General features: G+C 39.3%; 1 protein-coding gene across 2 annotated transcripts in view; it reads left to right on the top strand.

Moving 5' to 3' along the window:
• USP37 (ubiquitin specific peptidase 37) overlaps window positions 1–21,090 on the top strand; it is a 75,836-nt gene that overhangs the window by 46,092 nt on the left and 8,654 nt on the right. The window contains exons 3-12 of one of the 2 annotated variants that reach the window (XM_058665004.1): window positions 1,296–1,427; window positions 1,906–2,029; window positions 3,171–3,361; window positions 5,956–6,073; window positions 8,461–8,540; window positions 11,328–11,492; window positions 13,455–13,520; window positions 16,149–16,290; window positions 16,828–17,083; window positions 18,469–18,635. In XM_058665004.1, coding sequence (XP_058520987.1) covers window positions 1,296–1,427; window positions 1,906–2,029; window positions 3,171–3,361; window positions 5,956–6,073; window positions 8,461–8,540; window positions 11,328–11,492; window positions 13,455–13,520; window positions 16,149–16,290; window positions 16,828–17,083; window positions 18,469–18,635 — 1,441 coding nt within the window. The remainder of the gene's footprint in view (window positions 1–1,295; window positions 1,428–1,905; window positions 2,030–3,170; window positions 3,362–5,955; window positions 6,074–8,460; window positions 8,541–11,327; window positions 11,493–13,454; window positions 13,521–16,148; window positions 16,291–16,827; window positions 17,084–18,468; window positions 18,636–21,090) is intronic. The other variant, XM_058665003.1, reaches the window with a different exon arrangement.

Here is a 21,090-nt window from a genome sequence, read left to right as displayed (position 1 = left end):
CTGAAAAAACAGTGGCCCTGGCTAGCCCAGGCCAAACCCACAAGCCTGGAACTACATTCGGATTTCCCATGGGGGTGCAGGACTTCTAAAGTCCTTACAGTTGTTGTATATATTGGATATATTTTTTAAATCTTACATGTAAAACTAGGCTTAGAGAAATTAATGAACATAAAGCAATACAGTCAGTAGCATAGCAGTAGAAATCCAAGAGGTTGTACTCCAGTTACATTTTTTTTAATTATTTTTTTAAAGATTTATTTATTTTTATTACAAGGTCAGATATACAGAGAGGAGGAGAGACAGAGAGGAAATCGTCTGTCTGATGACTCACTCCACAAGTGAGCCACACGGGCCGGTAATGCTGTGCCGATCTGAAGCCAGGAGCCAGGAACCTCTTCCAGGTCTCCCACGCGGGTACAGGGACCCAAATCATTGGGCCGTCCTCAGCTGCTTTCCCAGGCCACTAACAGGGAGCTGGATGGGAAGTAGAGCTTCCGGGATTAGAACCGGCACCCATAAGGGATCCCGGTGCGTTCAAGGCAAGGACTTTAGCCACTAGGCCACACCACTGGGCCCTCCAATTACATTTTAACTCTGTGTTGTATTGCTTCTCTGTTTCACTACACATTAATTATGGGCATCCTTATATATTGTCGCAAAATTTTCAGTCATATTAATGAGCAGTTATGTTCCCATTTTTCACTACGCATTAATCATGGACATCCTTATATATTATCACAAAATTTTCAATCATATTAATGTGCAGTTATGTTCCCATTTTATGATGCAATCCAGGCTAGACTGAGCTTTCTTAGGAATGTATGCATATATGTTTTTAATAGCAATAGATGTGGAATTGCTAAATTGAGGGTAGGCATTTGAAAAAGGGGGACAGAAGGTATTCCAAGAAGATTCTCAGGTCATTTGACAACTGTAGTAAAGTAAGAATATTGTTATCAGTGTTAAATTTGTTGATCCTGATAACTGTACTCAGTTTATTTAATAGGAAGTATTTAGTGTTAATGGTTTGCTCACTTCTGGCTTTTCCAGCTGCTTGTGGAGTAAACCAGTGTAAATCTACCTTTCAAATAAAATTAAATATATTTTTTAAATGCACATGTCTGTACCCTCTGTGCCCAGACCTGCTGGATCAGAGACTTGGTGTTAGGGCCAGCAGTATGTGTTTTTATGAACCCTCCTGGTGACTCTGATGCATGCTGAAGAGGAGCCTGCTATATTGACCAGACTTAAAGAACTATTGTAGTCTTCTAATGTGCTGTTTCTTTCATTTTCAGCTTCTCCAACTTGGGAAATACCTGCTATATGAATGCTATTTTACAGTCTCTATTTTCACTCCAATCATTTGCAAATGACTTGCTTAAGCAAGGTATACCATGGAAGAAAATTCCACTCAATGCGCTTCTCAGGTAATTGTTTTGTATTTCTAACCTTTTACCTCAGGAATATAGAATAATGAGATTTCAGATGTTGATACTGTAGCATTATTGGTAGTCTGAAACATCCTGCCATCCAGAGGCAAGCATTTGTGACGTAGCACGTGAAGCTCCCACCTGTAACATTGGTACCCAAATGGATACCACTTCCTGTCCCACTGTAACACTTCCAATCCAGTAGCCTGCTAATAGCCTGGGATAAGAAAAGTAGCCCAAGCGTTTGTGTCTCTCTTACCCACAAAGGAGATCTGGCTGAAGCTCCTGGTTCCGGGCTTCAGGCTGGCCCAGTCCTGGCCATTGCAGCCATCTAGGGAATGAATCAGTGGAAGGAGGGTCTTTCTGTTTCTCTATGTGTGTGTAACTCTGTCTCTCAAATAGATAAATACATCTTTAAAGGAAAATCCTGTCATCTTGTGGTTTTTAAAACACGCTTCGTCTTTTGTTTTACCAGACGCTTTGCACACTTACTCATTAAAAAAGATATCTGTAATTCAGAAACCAAAAAAGATTTACTTAAGAAGGTTAAAAACGCCATTTCAACTACAGCGGAGAGGTTCTCTGGTTATATGCAAAATGTAAGTACTGATTATTTTTTAATATTTAGAGATGAGAAATTGAAATGATTTTTAGTGTGTGACCTAATAAAATGTAATTTGTGTAGTTTGTTCATCATGCATTAAAAAGCCTGGGGATCCACATTAAACTTAAGTATGACTCTTCTGTTCATTTTATTCCTATTTTAATGTATTGATGTGATCTCCATTGAAAGAACCTGGGCTGTGTTAGTCGCAAAAATTATTTTAGAAAAATAAAGGATTTTTTTTGTTTTGCTTTTTAAATGAAGAACTCAATTCATTCATGCTGATACAGCTGATAGTTAAGCATATAAAATCTAGCATCTGGCAATGTATGCACTGGATTAAGCTGCACTTGCATCCCCCACGTCCCATATTAAAATATGGGTTAAATCCCGGCTACTCTGCTTCCAAAGCCTTTTTCCTACTAATGCGCCTGGGAAATCAAAAGAAGATGACGCACATATTCAACCTTTGGTTATCCATATGGGAGACAAAGAAGGAGTTCCTGGATCCTGTCTTTTTCTGTTGATTTTTATTTGAAAAGCAGATTTACAGAGGGGAGAGACTAAGGGAAAGATCTTCCTTCATCTGCTTCACTCCCCAAATGGCCACAACAGCTGGAGCTAGGCTGAAAACAGGAGCTTCTTCCAGGTCTTCCATGCAGCTGCAGGATCCCAAGGCTTTGTACCATCCTCTACTGTTTTCCCAGGCCAAAGGCTGGGAGATGGGAAGTGGACCAGCTGGGACATTAACTGGTACCCATTTAGGATGGTGGCAACCCGCAGTTTCAGGATTAACCAGTTGAGCCATCACACTGCACACTGCCCCCTTTCTCACCCCCAGGGAATGAACTAGTGAAGGGAGGGAAGAGCTCTGTGTGTGTCGCTGCCACTCCTGTACCCTCTTTCTCCTCTGTCTTTCAAATGAAGAAATAAGTAAATTTTAAAAAAGCATTTTAAAAAATCTGCTGTTTTTGATGCACAAAATATGGACCCCAAATCCTTATTAAAATAAATATGAGCTCATTCATATGTCATTGACTTCCAAGTGCTTAAGTTAATGTAGATTATAGTGTTGATAAGCTATAATGGTGATAAGAAGTGTTTCCATGTGATTAAGGATATCATTGTCATCTTAGGATGCTCATGAGTTTTTAAGTCAGTGCTTAGACCAGCTGAAGGAAGATATGGAAAAATTAAATAAAACATGGAAGACTGAATCTGTTCCTGGAGAAGAAAATTCACCGGATATTACAGCTACCAGAGTTTACACGTGCCCTGTTATTAATAATTTGGAATTTGAGGTTCAGCACTCCATTATTTGTAAAGCGTAAGTTGTAATTAAGAATACTTCTCCCCATTTTTAAATTTATTTGTGACTAGTTAATAAAACATACCTATAACATACCAAATGTTATAAATTCTTACCTTCTATGTGAAGGAGATATAGTGTGACAGACTTGAATATGTAGATTTGAGTCCCATTTCTGTCACCAGCTTCCTACTTATGTGTCCCCTGGGAAGTGGCAAAGGTTGACTCAAGTATTTGCATTCCTGCCACCCACATAGGAGACCCTAATGGCGTTCTGGGCTGGTTTGATCCAGCCTTAAGTGTTGCAGGCATTTGGGGAATGAACCAAACGATGGAAAGTACTTTTCTGGCATTCTTAAATGCTGTCCCCTCCTCTCTCTCTCCTTTTTTTTTAAAGATAAATCTTATTTTTTATAATTATTACATGGAGGATCAGGGTGGGAAGGATCAAGGTTTAGGGAAAATTGGGTGAATTCATTGCTTCCAAATTTGCTGTTTCTTGTTGTTTCTGGGGGAAGGGGAGAGACAAAGGGGGAAAACCACTCACGACATTCCACACATCCCAGTACCCAGGGATGAGGAACCGCCACTTCATATCAACCCAGAGTCACATTCCGAGGGTTCTGTCCAAGTGGTTTGGATAGTTTTGAAATGCTTTCGAGTTCACCAATCCAAGGATGATATCACCCTCTCAGTGTCCATTGCTTCCATTCACCAAGATTTCTTGCTGTCATCATTTGTTTGGGGTAGTTGTTCAGTTAGTTCTGTTCTGCTATAGCACCAAATGTGTTGCCATATTCTTCTTTTACAACAGGGTCTGTTTCCATTGCTCCAGGACCCAGGCCAGGAGAACCAAGTCCTGCCAGAGTCCCCCACCCCTGGGGCTTACAAACCCCACACCCACCTAGTAGGCATTCCCCAGAACCCAGGCCAAGAGACCCAAGTCCCATTGGATTCCCCACTCCTGGGGCTCATAAACCCAGCACCCACCTCACAAGCCAGGTCCCAAGACTCGGGACAGTCGATCCGAGCCCCACCAGATCCCCCGCTCCCCCCCTCACTCTATTACTTTTTCACTGTTAGGTAATTTAAAAAAAGAGGAGGGGAAGGCTATCTCTTTATCTCAAATTCCCTCTCCCTGAGTCTTCCCATAACTAATGCCTTCTTGAAAACTTTGTGCACCATTTGCTAGCTACCTTGTCCAAAATTCTAACCTTCGCTTCCCTTTTCCTTGCTGTTTTTCTGTTGAAATGTGTGTTAGTCTGATTTCTATTTGCTGTTACAAAATACCCAAGACTGGGTAATTTAGAAAGAATATAGAGGTTTACTTAGTTCATGGTTCTGGAGGTTAGAAGTCTGAGAGCACGGCACCAGCCCCTGGTGAAGACTTGGGAATGTCCCATGATGCAACAGCAAACCTGACAGTATGGGCCTCTTCAGCTTCTTTAAAGCCAGTAATAACATTATGGGGGCCTTAAACTTCTGACCTTAATAGTCCCAATGCCTCCCCAAGACCCTACCTCCATTACCATGAATTTGGAGGTACCTTTCCAGCATGCATGAACTTTCTAGCAATACATTCAGCTCATGACAGTGTTTGTCACTATCTAACATACTCTAAGTGTTTTGTGTTTTGTGTCTTTCTCCTTTTCTTTTCCCTCCCATAGGCTGAAAGCTTCACAAGGGGACATAATTTTGTCCTACTTCTTACTTATAGCAGTTTCTAGGATATAGGAGACTTTTCATTTATTAGTTGCTGCAAATCAAATTGCCTTAAGCTTAATGTCTTAAAACAACACCCATTCATTAACTCACAGCTCTAAAGATCTGAAATCCAGGCATAGTGCAGCCAATTTCTGTGCTCATAGAGACTGAATTCGAGGTATTACTACCTGTGTTCTCATCTGTAGCCCAGGCCCTTTTCTAAGGTCATGAAGGTGATAGAATTCACATCCATACACCTGTAGGATTGAGGTCTCCATTTCTTTTGGCTCATCATTGCGATTTTTTCAGTTTTCTGTTTGTTCTGTTTTTTTTTTTTTTTTTAAGATTTATTTATTTTTATTTGAAAGGTAGATTTTATAGAGTTAAGGAGAGATGGAGTGAAGGTCTTTATCCACTCTTTCACCCCCCAAGTGGCCGCAGTGGTCAGAGCAAAGCCAGTCTGAAGCCAGGAGCCTCTTCCAGGTCTCGTGTGGGTGCAAGACCCAAGGACTTGAGCCATCCTCCAGTGCTTTCCCAGAGCAGGGATACAGCAGAGAGCTGTATCGAAAGTAGAGCAACTGGAACATGAAATGGCATCCGTGTAGAATGTCTTCCCTCGCTGACAGAGTCGACTTGTATGCCACCAAGCCAACCCCTAGTGTTTGTTTCTTATGCCAGCCATAGAGTGTCAGTGTCATGAATTCTGTAGAACAGTGTTCCTCAAGTATACATGAACTTGATATAATCTGTGGAAGATGGAATTAAAGGATAAATTAATTTTGTTGCAAAAGACTAAATCCACATATAATTTTTTTTCATGATACATATTTTCCTTGCGCATTTTGAAGTGCCCTTGTTTTTGTATTTCTTCAGTATTTTTCTAAATGCTTTCACTTGTCTCCTTACAGATGTGGAGAGATTATTCCCAAAAGAGAACAGTTTAATGACCTTTCCATTGACCTTCCTCGAAGGAAAAAGCCACTCCCTCCTCGTTCAATTCAGGATTCTCTTGACCTCTTCTTTAGGGTGGGTAATATCTTGAGTATTTCTACATTCTAGATTTTATATATCACAGATCAGTGAATTTAAAGTTGGCCTTCAAGGCAAAGTGTCAGAGAAATTGTTTATGTGCACTGTAAATGAGAAATATTTATAAATTATATAAAAAGATTATATGTTTATTTATTTGAAAGAGTTACAGAGAGGGGGGAGGCAGCAGAAAAAGATCTTCCACTTGCCATTTGCTCTGCAAATGTCTACAACCGCTTGGCTGGGCCTGGGAAGTCCAACGTCAGGAGCCTGAAAATCTATCCATGTTTCCCCGTGGGTGCTGGGACCCAAATGCTTCTCCCGTGTTTTGGTGCTTTCTCAGCAGTAGGGAGCTGGATCAGAACTTTGCTTATATGGGATGTCGGTGTTGTAGACAGTAGCTCAACTTGCTGCACCACAGTGTCAACCCCCATGGTTTTAAGTTTTAGAAAAAGGGGTATAATTCATTGAAAAAGCAAAATGATTGCTTAAGTTGATTATATATTTTATATATTTAATAGTATTTTAGACAACCTTACCAAACTCACTATTTTAAATAAATATTAATTTAAATTATTTGAAATTGCATGTTGGAATTTTGGTAACACAAATTCAAATTGTAGATACATTTTTTTTAAAGATTTATTTTCTTTTTTATCAGCAAGTCAGATATACAGAGAGAAGGAGAGACAGAAAGATCTTCTTTCCGTTGAGTCACTCCCCAAGTGGATGCAACAGCCAGAGCTGTGCTGATCTGAAGCCAGGAGCTAGGAGCCTCTTCCGGGTCTCCCACAGGGGCGCAGAATCCCAAGGCTTTGGGCTTTCCTTGACTGCTTTCTCAGGCCACAGGCAGGGAGCTGGATGGGAAGCGAGGCAACCGGGATTAGAACTGGTGCCCATACGAGATCCTGGTGCTTTCAAGGCGAAGACTTTAGCTGCTAAGGTACCATGCCAGGCCCGAGATAACATATACATTTATATACTAAGAACTTAAAAAAATATTCTTTGCTTTTTCTTGGGTTATATGTGCCCTGTTAGAAACTTGAAGGAAAAATCCTGTTTATCCAAAGCTGTAGATAAATACCTGTGTCTGTGATATGGTGGTAATGACATTCAGAAAGCATTGAGGGCTTAGTTAGACCTATACTGCAGTAATCCTTAGAACTGGTATACAATTGCCAGGATCTCCCTTCATCTGTAAAATAGTAATGGTTTTTGTATTGGTAGAGTTGCATTCTAAGTTTAAAAAATCTTTTTTCTATTTTTTAAATAGAATTTTTTTTAATGAAAAAACATTTAACATCATCTAGAATACTCTTGGTGGGTTTTTTGTTTGTTTTTGTTTTATTAGACCGTTTTTACTTTTCCTATTGTTAGCATGGACTTTGAAGAATTTCCTTTGTATCTTCACCCCTATTTTTTTCTTTTTAAGATTTATTTTGATTTGTTTTGGAAAGGCTGATAAACACAGAGGAGAGACAGAGAGGAAGATTTGTCTGCTAATTCTCTCCCCAAGTGGCCGCAATGGCCACAAGCTGGGGCCGTCTGAAGCCAGGAACCAAGAGCCTGGAGCCTTCTCCAGGTCTTCCACATGAGTGCAGGGTTCCAAGGGCCTGTACCATCCTCAACTGCTTTCCCAGGCCACAAGCAGGGAGCTGGATGAAAAGCAGGGCCGCTGGACACAAACTGGCGTGCATATGGAATCCCTGTGCATGCAAGGCCAAAACTTCAGTCGCTAGGCTACCGCGCCAGGCCTAACCCCTCCTATTTTTTAAGGATTTCTTTTTTCAATGTTGTAGGTAATGATATCCAACCTAAATTTGATTCTTTTAGAGCAGTTACTTTTTCTTAGTGGGCTGTCACCAGATTATTGAACAAGTTCCATTGTAAGAAAGGGATAGAGTTACGCCTAACAGACCAAGAACCCTGCCTGACCTGAAGGTGATCTTACCTCTGTCAGAATGGTAAAATCTGGATGTACTTTGCCAGTGATTCATGCACATCCATGGGGAAAAGGTTGAGCGTCTGCTTTCACTGTCCCATTACTATTATAAATTGAGATATTTCCTAGGTAAAGGAGAAAATAGGAATTCTGAAATAGAACATAAGAATTTGTCCTAGCTAGGAAGGTTTGCAGTTTCAGACACAAAATTTAAGCTGGTTCAAGACTTCCTGCCCCTGAGCCAGTGAAAATAGAGAGGCTTATTTGCATTTCAATAAGTTAAGACTGATTCAGTGTTTACCAAAACCAGTGGACTATTGTATAAAATGTTGATTGGTAACAAGATCTTATCACAGTTTCAATTTTTTTAAAAATAGAAAAATAGGCTTTAAAAAGAAACAGGTGATTCAACTTCATGCTTCTTTATTTTTCCTTTTCATAGGCAGAAGAACTTGAGTATTCTTGTGAGAAGTGTGGTGGGAAGTGTGCTCTTGTCAGGCACAAATTTAACAGGCTTCCCAGGTAAATTTAATAATCAGCTAATCTTCACCTTTTCCTTTTTAAAGTACATACAAATATTACTAAGTAAAGCTTACCAGAAGGCATTGGTCAGGGAGGTTATTAAAGCTGAGCTGTGAAGACTTAGAATGCTCTTACGTAAGAAGTGAAGAGAGGGGGAGAGTGTTGAAGAGGAAAAGGGCCCAGAGTGCCCCAAGATGGCAGCAATCAAAGGATGTAGCTGGTGAGAATTTGGGCTAATGGTAGAAATGGCTAGTAGCTTCAAATTTAATAATGTGTAATACTTAGCTATAATTGTTGTATCAGTGTCTTCCTCCTTATCCCAGCTCCCCAGTAAAAATCTGCTACAGATACATGCAAATGTATTTATGGAAATAAAATACGAAGAGTAATTTTTTTGTAGTATTCATTCCCTTTTGTGGAGTATCTTTATCAGTAAGTTTTCTATAATCATACTAAACATTTTCTGACATAGGTATCCAATTAATTTATATTGGTACTATTACCTCTTTGAAACAAATATAAAACCAAGATAGTTACCAAAAAAAGTTATGATACAGTTAAAAGGCAACTCCAAGTTCTTCCCAGGAATAGATCACCACAAACAAGGTTACCATTAACATTAATGTGGCACTTTGCAAAGTATTTACTTTCTTTTATTAACTTCAGTTTTCTTAGTATGAAGTTTTAGAAACCTAGTCCCTATAGAATAGTTTATTTGCCATAATCTTCTTTCCAAAAAAATAAGTTGTCTTGTCCCTTTCCTGTTTTCTAACTACTTGGTCTTTCAGGTGAAGGAGAAAATGGTAGGTGGAATTCTCTCTCTCTTTTTTTTTTTTTTTTTCTGGGATGGCACTTGTATTTTGTTAATTTATATTCCAAACTTACAGGAAATAAAAGCATCCATATTTGAAATCCTAGTGATTAGTCTTACTCTGTTTTTTGGTTTTGTTTTTGTTTTTTAAGATTTATTTTTATTAGACAGTGAGATATACAGAGGAGGAGAGACAGAGAGGAATGATTCACTCCCCAAGTGGCCACAACAGCTGGAGCTGAGCCAATCTGAAGCCAGGAGCCAGGAGCCAGGAGATTCTTCCAGGTCTCCCACGCAGGTGCAGGGTCCCAAAGCTTTGGGCTGTCCTCGACTGCATTCCCAGGCCACAAGCAGGGAGCTGAATGGGAAGTGGGGCCGCTGGCATTAGAACTGGCTCCCATATGGAATCCTGCTGCGTGCAAGGCAAGGGCTTTAACTGCTAGGCTACCACACCCGGCCTCTATTTTTGTTCAGTTATCAAAGCCCCTCTACTTCCTGCTTAAAGGGACTGCTGTTTTTATCGAGTCTTTTTACCTTAGTCTTACTCATCTTTGCAGATCAGTGAGTTTCACTGTCACCTTGTTTCATAAAGTTGGAATTGTTTGACATCTAAGTGAAAATTTTGATTTTTATGTTGTTTCTAGTCTTCATGTCAGTTGGCTCCATGTTTCTCTGAAGTTGTGGATTGAAAAGGTCATGAACTCTAGCATTCTTTTAATGAAAAACTTCAATTTGCTAATTTTTGATTTTGTGGCCTGTGTGATGAAAGCTTATACTGTAGAAAGGAAGCAGTTTTCCATTGATCAGACATTTTTTGTTTACTGACCTGTTTAGGTTGTGTGTTATGTTTTTTGTTTTTGCCTCAAACTATAGTTTACTTCCATAAGATTTTTGAAATGTCATTTTTAAAGTGTTCTTGTGGTTTAAGATATATTTGATACATTGAGTAGAGATTATGTTGTGTATGATAAGTGGGAAGTTTACAGTAGTAGCCAAAAAGAATGAAGTATTTCTGGTAAGTTACAAGCCTTTCAGACCCATACACCAGATTCAGCATACAATTTTTATATGATTTTTTTTTTCTCCAAGTGGAAAAATGTGTTCTATTTCTTTGAGCTTTCTCAAGCAAAATACTGTTTTTTAAATTAAGACAGCAGGACATTTCCATTGTAGCACAGATAGGTAAGGCATTGCAGGTTAAACCACTGCTTGGAATGTTCACATTCTGTATTTGAAAGCTGGTTCAAGTCCTACCAGCTCTGCTTCCAATCCAGCTTCTGCTGATGCATCCTGAGAAGCAGCAACTGATGACTCATACACTTGGGTGCCTGCCCCCTGTGTAGGGGACTTGAATGAAGTACTAGGTTCCTGGCCTCCCCCCGCCCAGCCCAGCTGTTAAAGGCATCTGACGAATATACTAGCAAGCAGATCTTCTTTCTCCCTGTCTCCCACTCTGCCTTTCAAAGAGATAAAAATAAATAAGCATTAGAAGAAAATAAAGAGTAATTCTTGTTGAAAATAATCTTGTAATTATTTTCATCATTATATTATGGGCCATGTAAAAATTTAATATATATTATTTTACTATTATTGGTTATATAACACTACTTTTTCAAACTATGTTTATGATGTAATAAATAATTATTGAACTTTATACCAACATTTAAAGCATTCATGTTCTTCTTTCCTGTGTTTTGGTGGGATTTCCACGATTTAAGGGAATACTGTATTTTACCCAAACTTCATTAATCAGCCAGTATCCATGTTTCATTTTTGTTTTTTATGCTTAGTGTCTAGCCCAGTGCCTGCCTAGCACATGGACAGTGTTCAGTTAGTATTCTTTGAAATATTTTAGGTTTGCCATATGTATTCTCTAAATCAGAAGTTATCCAATGTAGTTAAAGCGGTCTCTTTTCATCTGTAAGAGAGCTACCTATATGATATATGCGTTAGTAAGACGGTTTGCTGTTTTTCAGAGTCCTCATTCTTCATTTGAAACGGTATAGCTTCAATGTGACTCTCTCGCTTAACAACAAGATCGGGCAGCAAGTCATCATTCCGAGATATCTAACTCTGTCATCTCATTGCACTGAAAACACAAAGCCACCTTTTGCTCTTAGTTGGAATGCACACTTGGCCATGTAAGTCCTTAAGAGAGAATGTCTACCTTCCTGTGGAGATTGGAGGCAGTTGTCGCATCTACTCTCTCCTAATCTTGATCTTCCTCCCTAATCAGTGGTCCACATGGGCATGCATCCCTCTCAACTATGTAAACATCACCAAAAATAAAATTTTTTAAATCTTAAAAATAAATAAATAAATGTTTAAAAAGTCACAAAAAAAGGAAAAAATATGAAATAAAACATTTTGGCATGTGATCAAAAGATTGACTGAGAAAGGTACATGATGCCCTGGTAAAATCAGACCAAGAATGAGGTTTTACTGTTACTTTATTTTGTGAATAAATGATTACCTGTTTGACATAGTTGAAAAAAATGCTTAAGCAAAATTCTTCCAAGGTCATTATCTGCTATTTGTAAGATACTTCTGGAGGGAGTACTGTTTTTAGACGGCTAGAAGATAGTTTGATACAGGGAATATAAATCAACCTTGGGCAATCATAAGAATCAGCTGGATTCTAAAAATGCCAATTTCTGTGTTCTGTTCCTGGAGGTTCTGCTTCATTAGATCTAAGATAGCTTGGAAGTGAATGTTTTCTTTCTTTAAAAAAAAATTTCACTTACTTGAAAGGTGGGCGGAGCTGTTAGAAAGGGATCTTCTGTCTGTCGGTTCAAATCCCAAGTGGATGCAACAGCATGGAGTGATACGGTCTGAAATTTCCTCCAGATCTCCCACATGGATGCAGAGGCTCAAACACTGAAGAATACCAGTTGAATAGAATCATAAAGTTCTAGATGTAGAGATGAAGAATGACCTAGATGTTTTGTCCAAATCCTGAATTTTTCCATTTTAAATGCAGAGAGATTAGTGATTCATCACGGCAGCTAAGGTCATATACTTAGTACCAGAAAGAGCCAGATCTCTTGGCAAAAATAGGCATTTCAGACAGTGAATTAACATTGCTAACTTGAATGATTGAACTTTAGTAAATGTGTTTCTTTTTGGCTTTCTAAGTTACATAAGTTTACACTAAAATCCTCAGAAGATATTAATATGCCCAGATTGTCTTCGTGTTTTTTTGTTTTGTTTTGTTTTTTTCTCTCGTGGCTTTTCTTTGAAATGATTATTTTTGTTCCGTGCAAACTTCCCTCTGTTCGTCTCAGTATTGAGTCTTTGTGATCAGTGCTGAAACCATGCTGATGCCACAGTTTAGTAGATTTAAGGCTTTGGGCAAATCCTTGACTTATCTGTCAAAGTAAGAGGGTAGTTTTGAATGTTCAATGAGATTGTACATTAAAGTTCTACTTTTTTTTTAAAGATTCATTTATACAGAGAGGAGGAGAGACAGAGAGGAGAACTTTCCGTCCAATAACTCACTCCCCAAGCGGCCACAACAGCTGGAGCTGAGCCAATCCGAAGCCAGGAGCCAGGAACTTCTTCCAGGTCTCCCACACGGGTGCAGGGTCCCAAGGCCCTGAGCCATCCTCGACTGCTTTCCCAGGCCACAAGCAGGGAGCTGGATGGGAACTGGGGCTGCCGGGATTAGAACCAGCGCCCATATGGGATCCTGGTGTGTTCAAGGCAAGGACTTTAGCAACTATGCTATTGCACCAGGCCCTGTACATTAAATGTCATAGTACTGTGTCAGACATTCAGTAAGTCTTCAATAAATGAGAGCTATTCTTGTATTATTGTTTCAAAATAAAGAATTGAGACAACTTAATTTTCCCCAGGTGTTTTCAGGTACATTACACTTAATTTCCAGTAATGTTTATTTCAGTTAACTGGATCAGAAGATTTCATTTTCATTTCATTGCATTTTCTTTTGGCCTCTTTTGCCTATAATTTTTAAAGTGTTGTAATTACTTGCCTTTCGAGAGGATATATGATATTATAGTATAAATTAATTTATTTTGTAAGTTAAATTCTCTCTTTAATAATGTAATTGTATACATTATCTCTATCTTCTAATTCTCTCATAGTTCTAGACCGTTGAAAGCCTCCCAAATGGTGAATTCCTGCATCACCAGCCCTTCTACACCTTCAAAGTGAGTTATAGTGCTTATGTACTCCACGTTTTTATTTTTAAGGATTTGGCTTGCCCTATTTTCTAAGATTCAAATTTCCCACCTTTTCTTTACTGGTTCTCTCTTTGCATGATAATTCTCCATCACCCATACTATGAAATTCTTTTGATCTAGGTTGTAATGGAGTCTACAGTATAATAAGTTTTAACATGAAACCAGTTCAGTTGAGCCTGTCAGTATCTTACTTTATTCTACCATTTGTTGCTATGTTATTTTCATCCTGAAACACTTTAGAGTTTGCTAAATGGTGAGCAGGTTTAGAAATTGAATGGATAAAACACATATTAATCTAAAGCCCTCTTCTTGAGATTAGGCATGGGATCGCAACTCCTCTTTTCACTTGTCGCTAGTCTGTCAGACCATTTCTGAAACTGTGAACAGAAGCTATCCCGTAGGGAGATGGGAAAACACACACACACTAGAGTATAAGTTGTTATTTAAGATGAAAAGTTTATCTAAGGAGAAAGGCTAAGATTTTTTTAAAGCTATACTTCCTCTAACATCTTACTAAAAATTACAGTTCCTGATTAGACAGTCATTTGAGTTTAAAATTTTCTTCTTTCTAAACAATTGATGTACCATCATATTTTAAAAAAAAATTAACTCGTTCGTTATTTAGGAACTTTGAGGGAGGGGTTTATATAATCATAAAATGACATTTGGGAACTGCTGTTTTCTTTTCCTCCTGTTAATTATTTTTCAGTGCAATTAAAACCAGATGACTAACTTGGCTAGAATTCTGAAATGGTACCGATATGAATACTCTTATCCGTTCTCAAGATACAAATGAACAATACCACTTGGCTGCTTAGAAAGTGAGCAAGTGATGCATTTACAGGATGAATATTTTTCATTGCTACAGGCAAGCTGCCTTCTGTGGATGTAGTAATTATTAATGGAATGCACTCTTTATGTACCAAATCACCATATTTGCAAGCAAGTGGCGGTTTCATTGGGCTTCATTTTACCTTGGCATGGTCATCCGTTCTCCGGGGTCTACTGGTATGAGAATGAGAGGTGGTTAATAAAAGGTGATTAGACCCTCGAAGACCTGTCATGCCGATCAAACTTAAAAGAGGCTGAGCTATGAACCAGAATACCATTGATACTTTTGCAGTTTCTTTTGTAACATTTGACCCTGGTACAGGCAGTAGCCAGATGTCACCCTCCAGCAACAAAATATTTATCTGGATAAGCTGATTCATATGTTCAGGTTTGCAAGAACATAAAATCAGAAATAAGGATCTAGGATCCCTGATTGGCAAATGCTAGGCTACTGCTCTGGGCCCAAAAAAAGGAGCTCTTGAGAGCGTGATGGGAGGCTCTGAAGTGTTCAGGCTGCCGTGCGGTGACTTCTGGCTGCTGTTGGCCACAGACTGCTTGGGCTCCTTGTGGACCACTTGCCTCTTTTCTTTGCTCTCCATTGTGCAGTTCTGATCTCCATTGTGGCCTCTTAATCCTTAGTGCCATCTTTCTTTATGTTTATTTACAGCTTTCCCATTTGGATCAATTGCATTGTTCTAATTTCTTTTTAAAATAAAGCGTGTGAATGTTGTCTTTCATGAAAATTCTTGTTTCTGACTTTTGCCACTTGTTCGTTTAGTTTATTTTCAGTTCACCTAGAAAAAACACACAGTAACACCTTACTTATCTGATATCACTGAGGAGTAATGTTTGATATTCCACGTAAATGAATTTCTATATAATTGAAACTTGCCTTTCTAAGCTTTTAGATTTTAAACATTTTAGCCATTTTAGATGAAAATCTTTCTAAAATGTTAACACTACTCTGTTTTTTGAAATAAAATGCACTGGAGGCAACAATTGTATTTTAATGACATGGAATAGTATTATATCAGTTATTGCACTGTATTTTAGAATGTTATTGCCCTCAAAGGCTCTTAATTAATGCAAGACAGTTTTAATTTACATTAAATGACTTTATAACTTTTTGCCCTTTTGTTATAGTTATTCTATCTCATTTCTTGGCTCTCATTTCTTGATAAACTTGCTGTACTATTTTATACACCATTTCGTGGGCGAGAAAGGGTCTCTAAATGCTTGAGCTTTGGAACTGCTTTCCTCAGAAGTCTTTTTTTTCTTATTTTGGATTCTCTGTGTTCTAGAACATAGAGATTGCCAGAAGTCTGACCTACAGATAAGTAAATAAGTGGAATGTTACTGTTCTTTTTAAAGTGCATGGAATATAATTTAAAAGATCAATAATTAGTCCTCATGCACTCGCTGTCAAAAACAGGTACTCATTGCTATGCCTGCATGAATTCAATAGGGTACTTTATAAAGACAAGAGCAAACTTCATTGGGGTTGATCATCAAGGAAAAAAAATAGGCATAAAGTGATGAGTTTACCCTGATGCTGTGTATTGGCGTGAGAGTTGTCTAGTTTTCAAAGCAAAGCATGGCTCTTTTAAAGTGGGACAAAAATAATGCTTTAGTATTCTAAGAGCTCTTTTGTTCAATGCTTTTCTATAATGAAAAAGCTTTTTGCTTTGGAATTTGTACATGAAAATCATAGCAAAAACAAATGTTTATCATACTTAACATGATTTCTTTCTCCATAAATTACAGGAAATTTACCTTCAAATCCAAGAGCTCTTTGCCTTTATGCCTTGATTCAGACAGTGAGGATGAGCTAAAGCGCTCTGTGGCCTTCAGCCAAAGACTTTGTGAACTATCAGGCAATGAACAGCAGCAGGAAGACCTGGAAAAAGTAGGTAGCTTTTCCTCTAAACATGTAACCAGGGGGGGTTGTGTAACTTTTTCTGTCCTTTTATATATCCATCATCAGCAAATAAATATGTTAGACTATAAAATCAGTCTATTTACTGCTACATCAGGACTGTGGAGAACTTAGTCATTCTAGACAAATTCCTTTCTCCCATTCCCTTCACACATATTGGTCCTCAAATAGTTACTTGCTTTATTTTGATAGTACTTCATTTTGTGAAAGGAACAATAGTAAATGCTCACAGTGACAAAAACAACCAATTAATCAAATCATTTGAATGATGAATGTGAACACATAGCTGCATCATCTCTGTTATGATATTTAAGGGTAGTTAATAGTCTAAAAGCTGAAGCTTTTTTTTTTTTCATTTTATTTGAAAGACAGACGGATAGAGCCCCTCCATCTCCTGCTTTACTCTCCAGATGCCTGAAACAGCCTGGGCTGAGCCAGGTCAAAATCGGGTGATGTGCTGTATTTGTAGGCATCCTTGTGAGATCTAAAAGTAATTATCTTCTTCAGGATCCAAAATTATGCAGAATAGAGCCTGGTAAGCCTGAATTGGAAAATACAGGATTTGACAGGATGAATGAAGAAGAGCTAATAGCAGCCGTCCTAGAGATAAGTAAGAGAGAAGCTTCTCCATCTCCAAATCATGAGGATGATGACAAGCCAACCAGCAGTCCAGATACTGGGTTTGCAGATGATGACATTCAAGAAATGCCTGAAAATCCTGACCCTGTGGAAACTGAGAAACCCAAAACAATCACAGAGCCAGGTAGGTTTCATGAAAACAAATGTCTGGTATCCAAAACATACTTTTTAAAGCCTAATGTTATAAAATGTACGTACTTTATTTTTATTTTTTAATATTTATTTATTCATTCCCAAATGACCACAACAGCCAGAGCTGAAGCAGTCTGAAGCCCAGAGCCTGGAACCTCTTCCAGCTCCCAGATGGGTGCAGGATCCTGAGACCTTGGGCCATTCTCCAGTGCTTTCCCAGGCCACGAGCAGGGAGCTGGATGAGGAGTGGAGTAACCAAGACACAAATCATTGCTGTATGGCATCCTGGTGCTAACAAGGAGAGGATTAACCAAAAACAAAACAAAACAACAACAAAAACTTAGATTGAAACACATTTTTTTGTTCCATTTTTCCATAGACTTTTAGCTGCCCTAATATACAGGTTGTTGTAGACTTGTGTAGTATTTATTTTGAACTTAACTCTTTTCATTTAGAATGCATACATTTTGTTTATTAATGCAAAAATATGCTCAGTTGACATGTAATATGTAGAAAAATATCTTTTTAGCTTGATTGGTTTTATATGTTTTTTAGATTTTTAGATTTATTTGTTTGTTTATTTGAAAGGCTGAGAAACAGAGGAAGAGACCAATAAAGATCTTCCATTCACTGGCTTATTCCCCAGATAGCCACAACTTTCCAGCCAGGAATGGACTAGGTGGAAGCCAGGAGCTATAAACTCCATCCTTTTCTCCCGCATTGGTGGCAGAGGCCCAAGTCCTTGGGCCATCATCCCCTGCTTTCCCAGGTACAATAGTAGAAAGCCAGATCAGAAGCAGAGCATCCATGACTCCCAGTGGCATTCATTGTGGGATGCTAGCATTGGAAACTGCAGCTTAACCCACTGTATGCCTCAGTACCAGTCATGCCCTAATTTTTTCACTTACTCTAAATGTTGTATTTCTAGCAGTTGATCCCATGACATTATGGATACTTCCTATGAATACGGAAGTTTGTTCTTTCCTGTCCTCAACCCTAGCTTCTGATGATGACCTAATTTCACAATAAATCAGTGGTTCTCAGCCAAGGGCAGTGTTGTCCCCACAGAACCTGTAGCATTGTCTGTCATTTTTAGTTGTCATAGCTGGAGAGGCGTGTTTTTGGTATCTAATAGGAAGAGACCAAGGATGCAGTTACACATGCTACAAAATGTACAACAAATCCCCCCACACACAAAATCTTGTCCTTGCCAAAATGGCAGCAGTGCTGAGGAAGCTGAGACCCTGACATGCTTGAAACCAGTTACAGATGAGATTAAGGTAAATTGCTTTCCAAACAGTAAATGTCACTCTAGTCCAGAAACTTCAATTTGTTAGAAAGGATTTTCGAAGATCCTGTCATGTTGTGTTTCCACAGATCCTGCCAGTTTTGCTGAGATAACTAAAGACTGTGATGAGAATAAAGAAAACAAGACTCCAGAGGGATCTCAGGGAGATGTTGATTGGCTCCAGCAGTACGACGTGGAGCGGGAACGGGAAGAGCAAGAGCTTCAGCAGGCGCTGGCTCAGAGCCTGCAAGAGCAAGTAAGAGAGTCATGGAACGGAGCTCTCTGTACCTGTCTTCCCCCGCAAAGTAGAATAATAGTGACTAACGGGTTTTGAGTGCTTAACTGGGTATCACATGTTGTTTTAAATAATTTACCTGTGATGTGTCTTTGATCCAAAAAAGAAAAAGAAAATTTTGGGGGTACTTTAGCAAGGCTTACTTAGTTATGAAACAGGTATATTGCTCATTGTACTTATTTCTGAAATCCAAATCTATTTGGAAACAAAATGTATTTTTGGTTGCTCTCCGTTACCATAGTATGCAACAGGAAATCACGCTAGAAGAAGGCATGCTAGAGATTATTCTGGTCCAACTTTTATTTTGTAGGTTGTAAAAATAGCCAGTGTGTGCTGGTGTTTTGTCTCTGCAGGTTAAACTGCTGTTTGCAGTGCTTTCATCTCATTTTAGCATGGCCAGTTGGAGTCCCAGGTGCACTGTTTTCAGTCCAGCTTCCTGCTAAAATTCCTGGGAAGGCAGATGATGCTTGAGCCTTGGCCATCCATATGGGAGACCTACATGGAATTTCCAGCTCCTGGCTTTAGCTTGACCCAGTCGCTGCTATTAGAGCCATTGAGAAGTAAACAATCAGTCTGCCTTTTTTTTTTTTTTTAAGCCAGTTGACACAGAGATCTTCCAGCAACTGGGTTACTGCCCAAAATGACCACAATAGCCAGTGTTGGGGTAGGTCAAAGCCAGGAGGTTGAATCTCCATCTGAATCTCCCACATGGATGCCAGAGGTCCAGCCATTTGGGCCATCTTCCATTACTTTCCAGACACATTAGCAGGGACTGGATCAGAATTGGAGCAGCCAGGTCTAGAACCGGTGGCCATATGAAGCATCAGTGATGCAGGCAGTGGCTTAGCCTACTGTGCCAGAACACCAGCACCAATTTGCCTTTCATATAAACTAGTGAATTTTGAATGGCAAAGTTACAGGAAAGGGAGAACCAGGTAGTCTTACTGAGAGCCCAGAATTCCATTCAGGTCTCCCATTTGGAGGACAGGTGCCCAAGCACTTGAGCCATCATCCACTGGCTTCCCAGATGTACTAGTGGGCAGCTAGATTGGAAGCCTTGATTGGGACAGCTTCCCCAGGGCAGACATTCGATGCAACAGATGTCACTTTCAGTGCCTGTGTCTCATATCCAAATTCCTGGATTCCAGTCTCAGAGTCATGCCAACTTCCTGATAAAGCACAAGCTTTAAGGCAACAGGTGATGGTGGTTCAATTAAGAAACTAGAACCTGGGCCCAGCAGCGTGGCCTAGTGGCTAAAGTCCTCGCCTTGAACGCGCTGGGATCCCATATGAGCGCTGGTTCTAATCCCGGCAGCTCCACTTCCCATCCAGCTCCGTGCTTGTGGCCTGGGAAAGCAGTCGAGGACTGCCCAATGCTTTGGGATCCTGCACCTGTGTGGGCGACTGGAGGAAGTTCCTGGCTCCTGGCTTCGGATCGGATTGGCACAGCACCAGCCATTGTGCTCACTTGGGGAGTGAGTCATCGGATGGAAGATCTTCCTCTCTATCTCCTCCTCTATGTGTATCTGACTTTGTAATAAAAATAAATAAATCTTAAAAAAAAAAAAAGAAACCAGAACCTGTCAATCATAATCTTGCATTATTCATCTTTGTCTCATAGGGTGAAGGGTATGCTAGAGGCAGCTCACTGTCAGCTCAGGAAACAAAACCCCCTTCTGCCTAGCTCTACGTGCAGAATCATGTGGGTAGTTTTGTATGGCCCGTTGTGGGAGTAATTATATCATGGAAATCAACAAATGCCATTAAGTCAGGAGAAAGGAGAAGCAGCAATTTAAAGAGTATTTACAATGTGCTGGGCATCTGCGCATGTAAGAACAAAAGAAATTACAATGTAAATTTCACATTGAGTGGTTATTGGTTAATAAACCAAATGTCACTGGTGAGAAAATTTAACATTTCAATCATTTTAACCCCCAACATTGCAGCTGGCATGATGATACAATTTAAACTGCCATCTCTGACACCAGCTTTCCTTATGAATACCAGCTTGAGTCCTGATGCTCCAATTGCCATCTGGCTCCCTGCTGATGTGCCTAAGAAAATAGTATAAGATGGCCCACGTACTGGGTCCTTCCTGTATGGAAAATCTTGAATGAGGAGTTCCAGGCTCCTGGCTTCAGTCTAGCCCAAGCCTGGCTGTTGGGATCAGATGGAGAATGAACCAGCAGATGGCTCTGATAGTGTCTGTCTCTCTGTCTTTGCCTTTCAAATAAGAAATAAATCTTTAAAACAAAATTTTTAGGAACCAGTATTTTTTATATGTGTGTGTATTTAGGTATTATTTATTTTTGTTGGAAAGATATACAGAGAGGAGGAGAGACAAAGAGGAAGGTCTTCCATCTTGTAATTCATTCCTCAAGTGGCCGCAATTGCCAGAGCTGAGCCTATCCAAAGC

Source organism: Ochotona princeps, chromosome 5 (genome assembly GCF_030435755.1).
Source record: "Ochotona princeps isolate mOchPri1 chromosome 5, mOchPri1.hap1, whole genome shotgun sequence".
In the NCBI taxonomy this organism is placed as follows: Eukaryota; Metazoa; Chordata; class Mammalia; order Lagomorpha; family Ochotonidae; genus Ochotona; species Ochotona princeps.
Note: the sequence above shows the minus strand (reverse complement) of the source record. Positions and strands in the feature narration are given on the sequence as shown.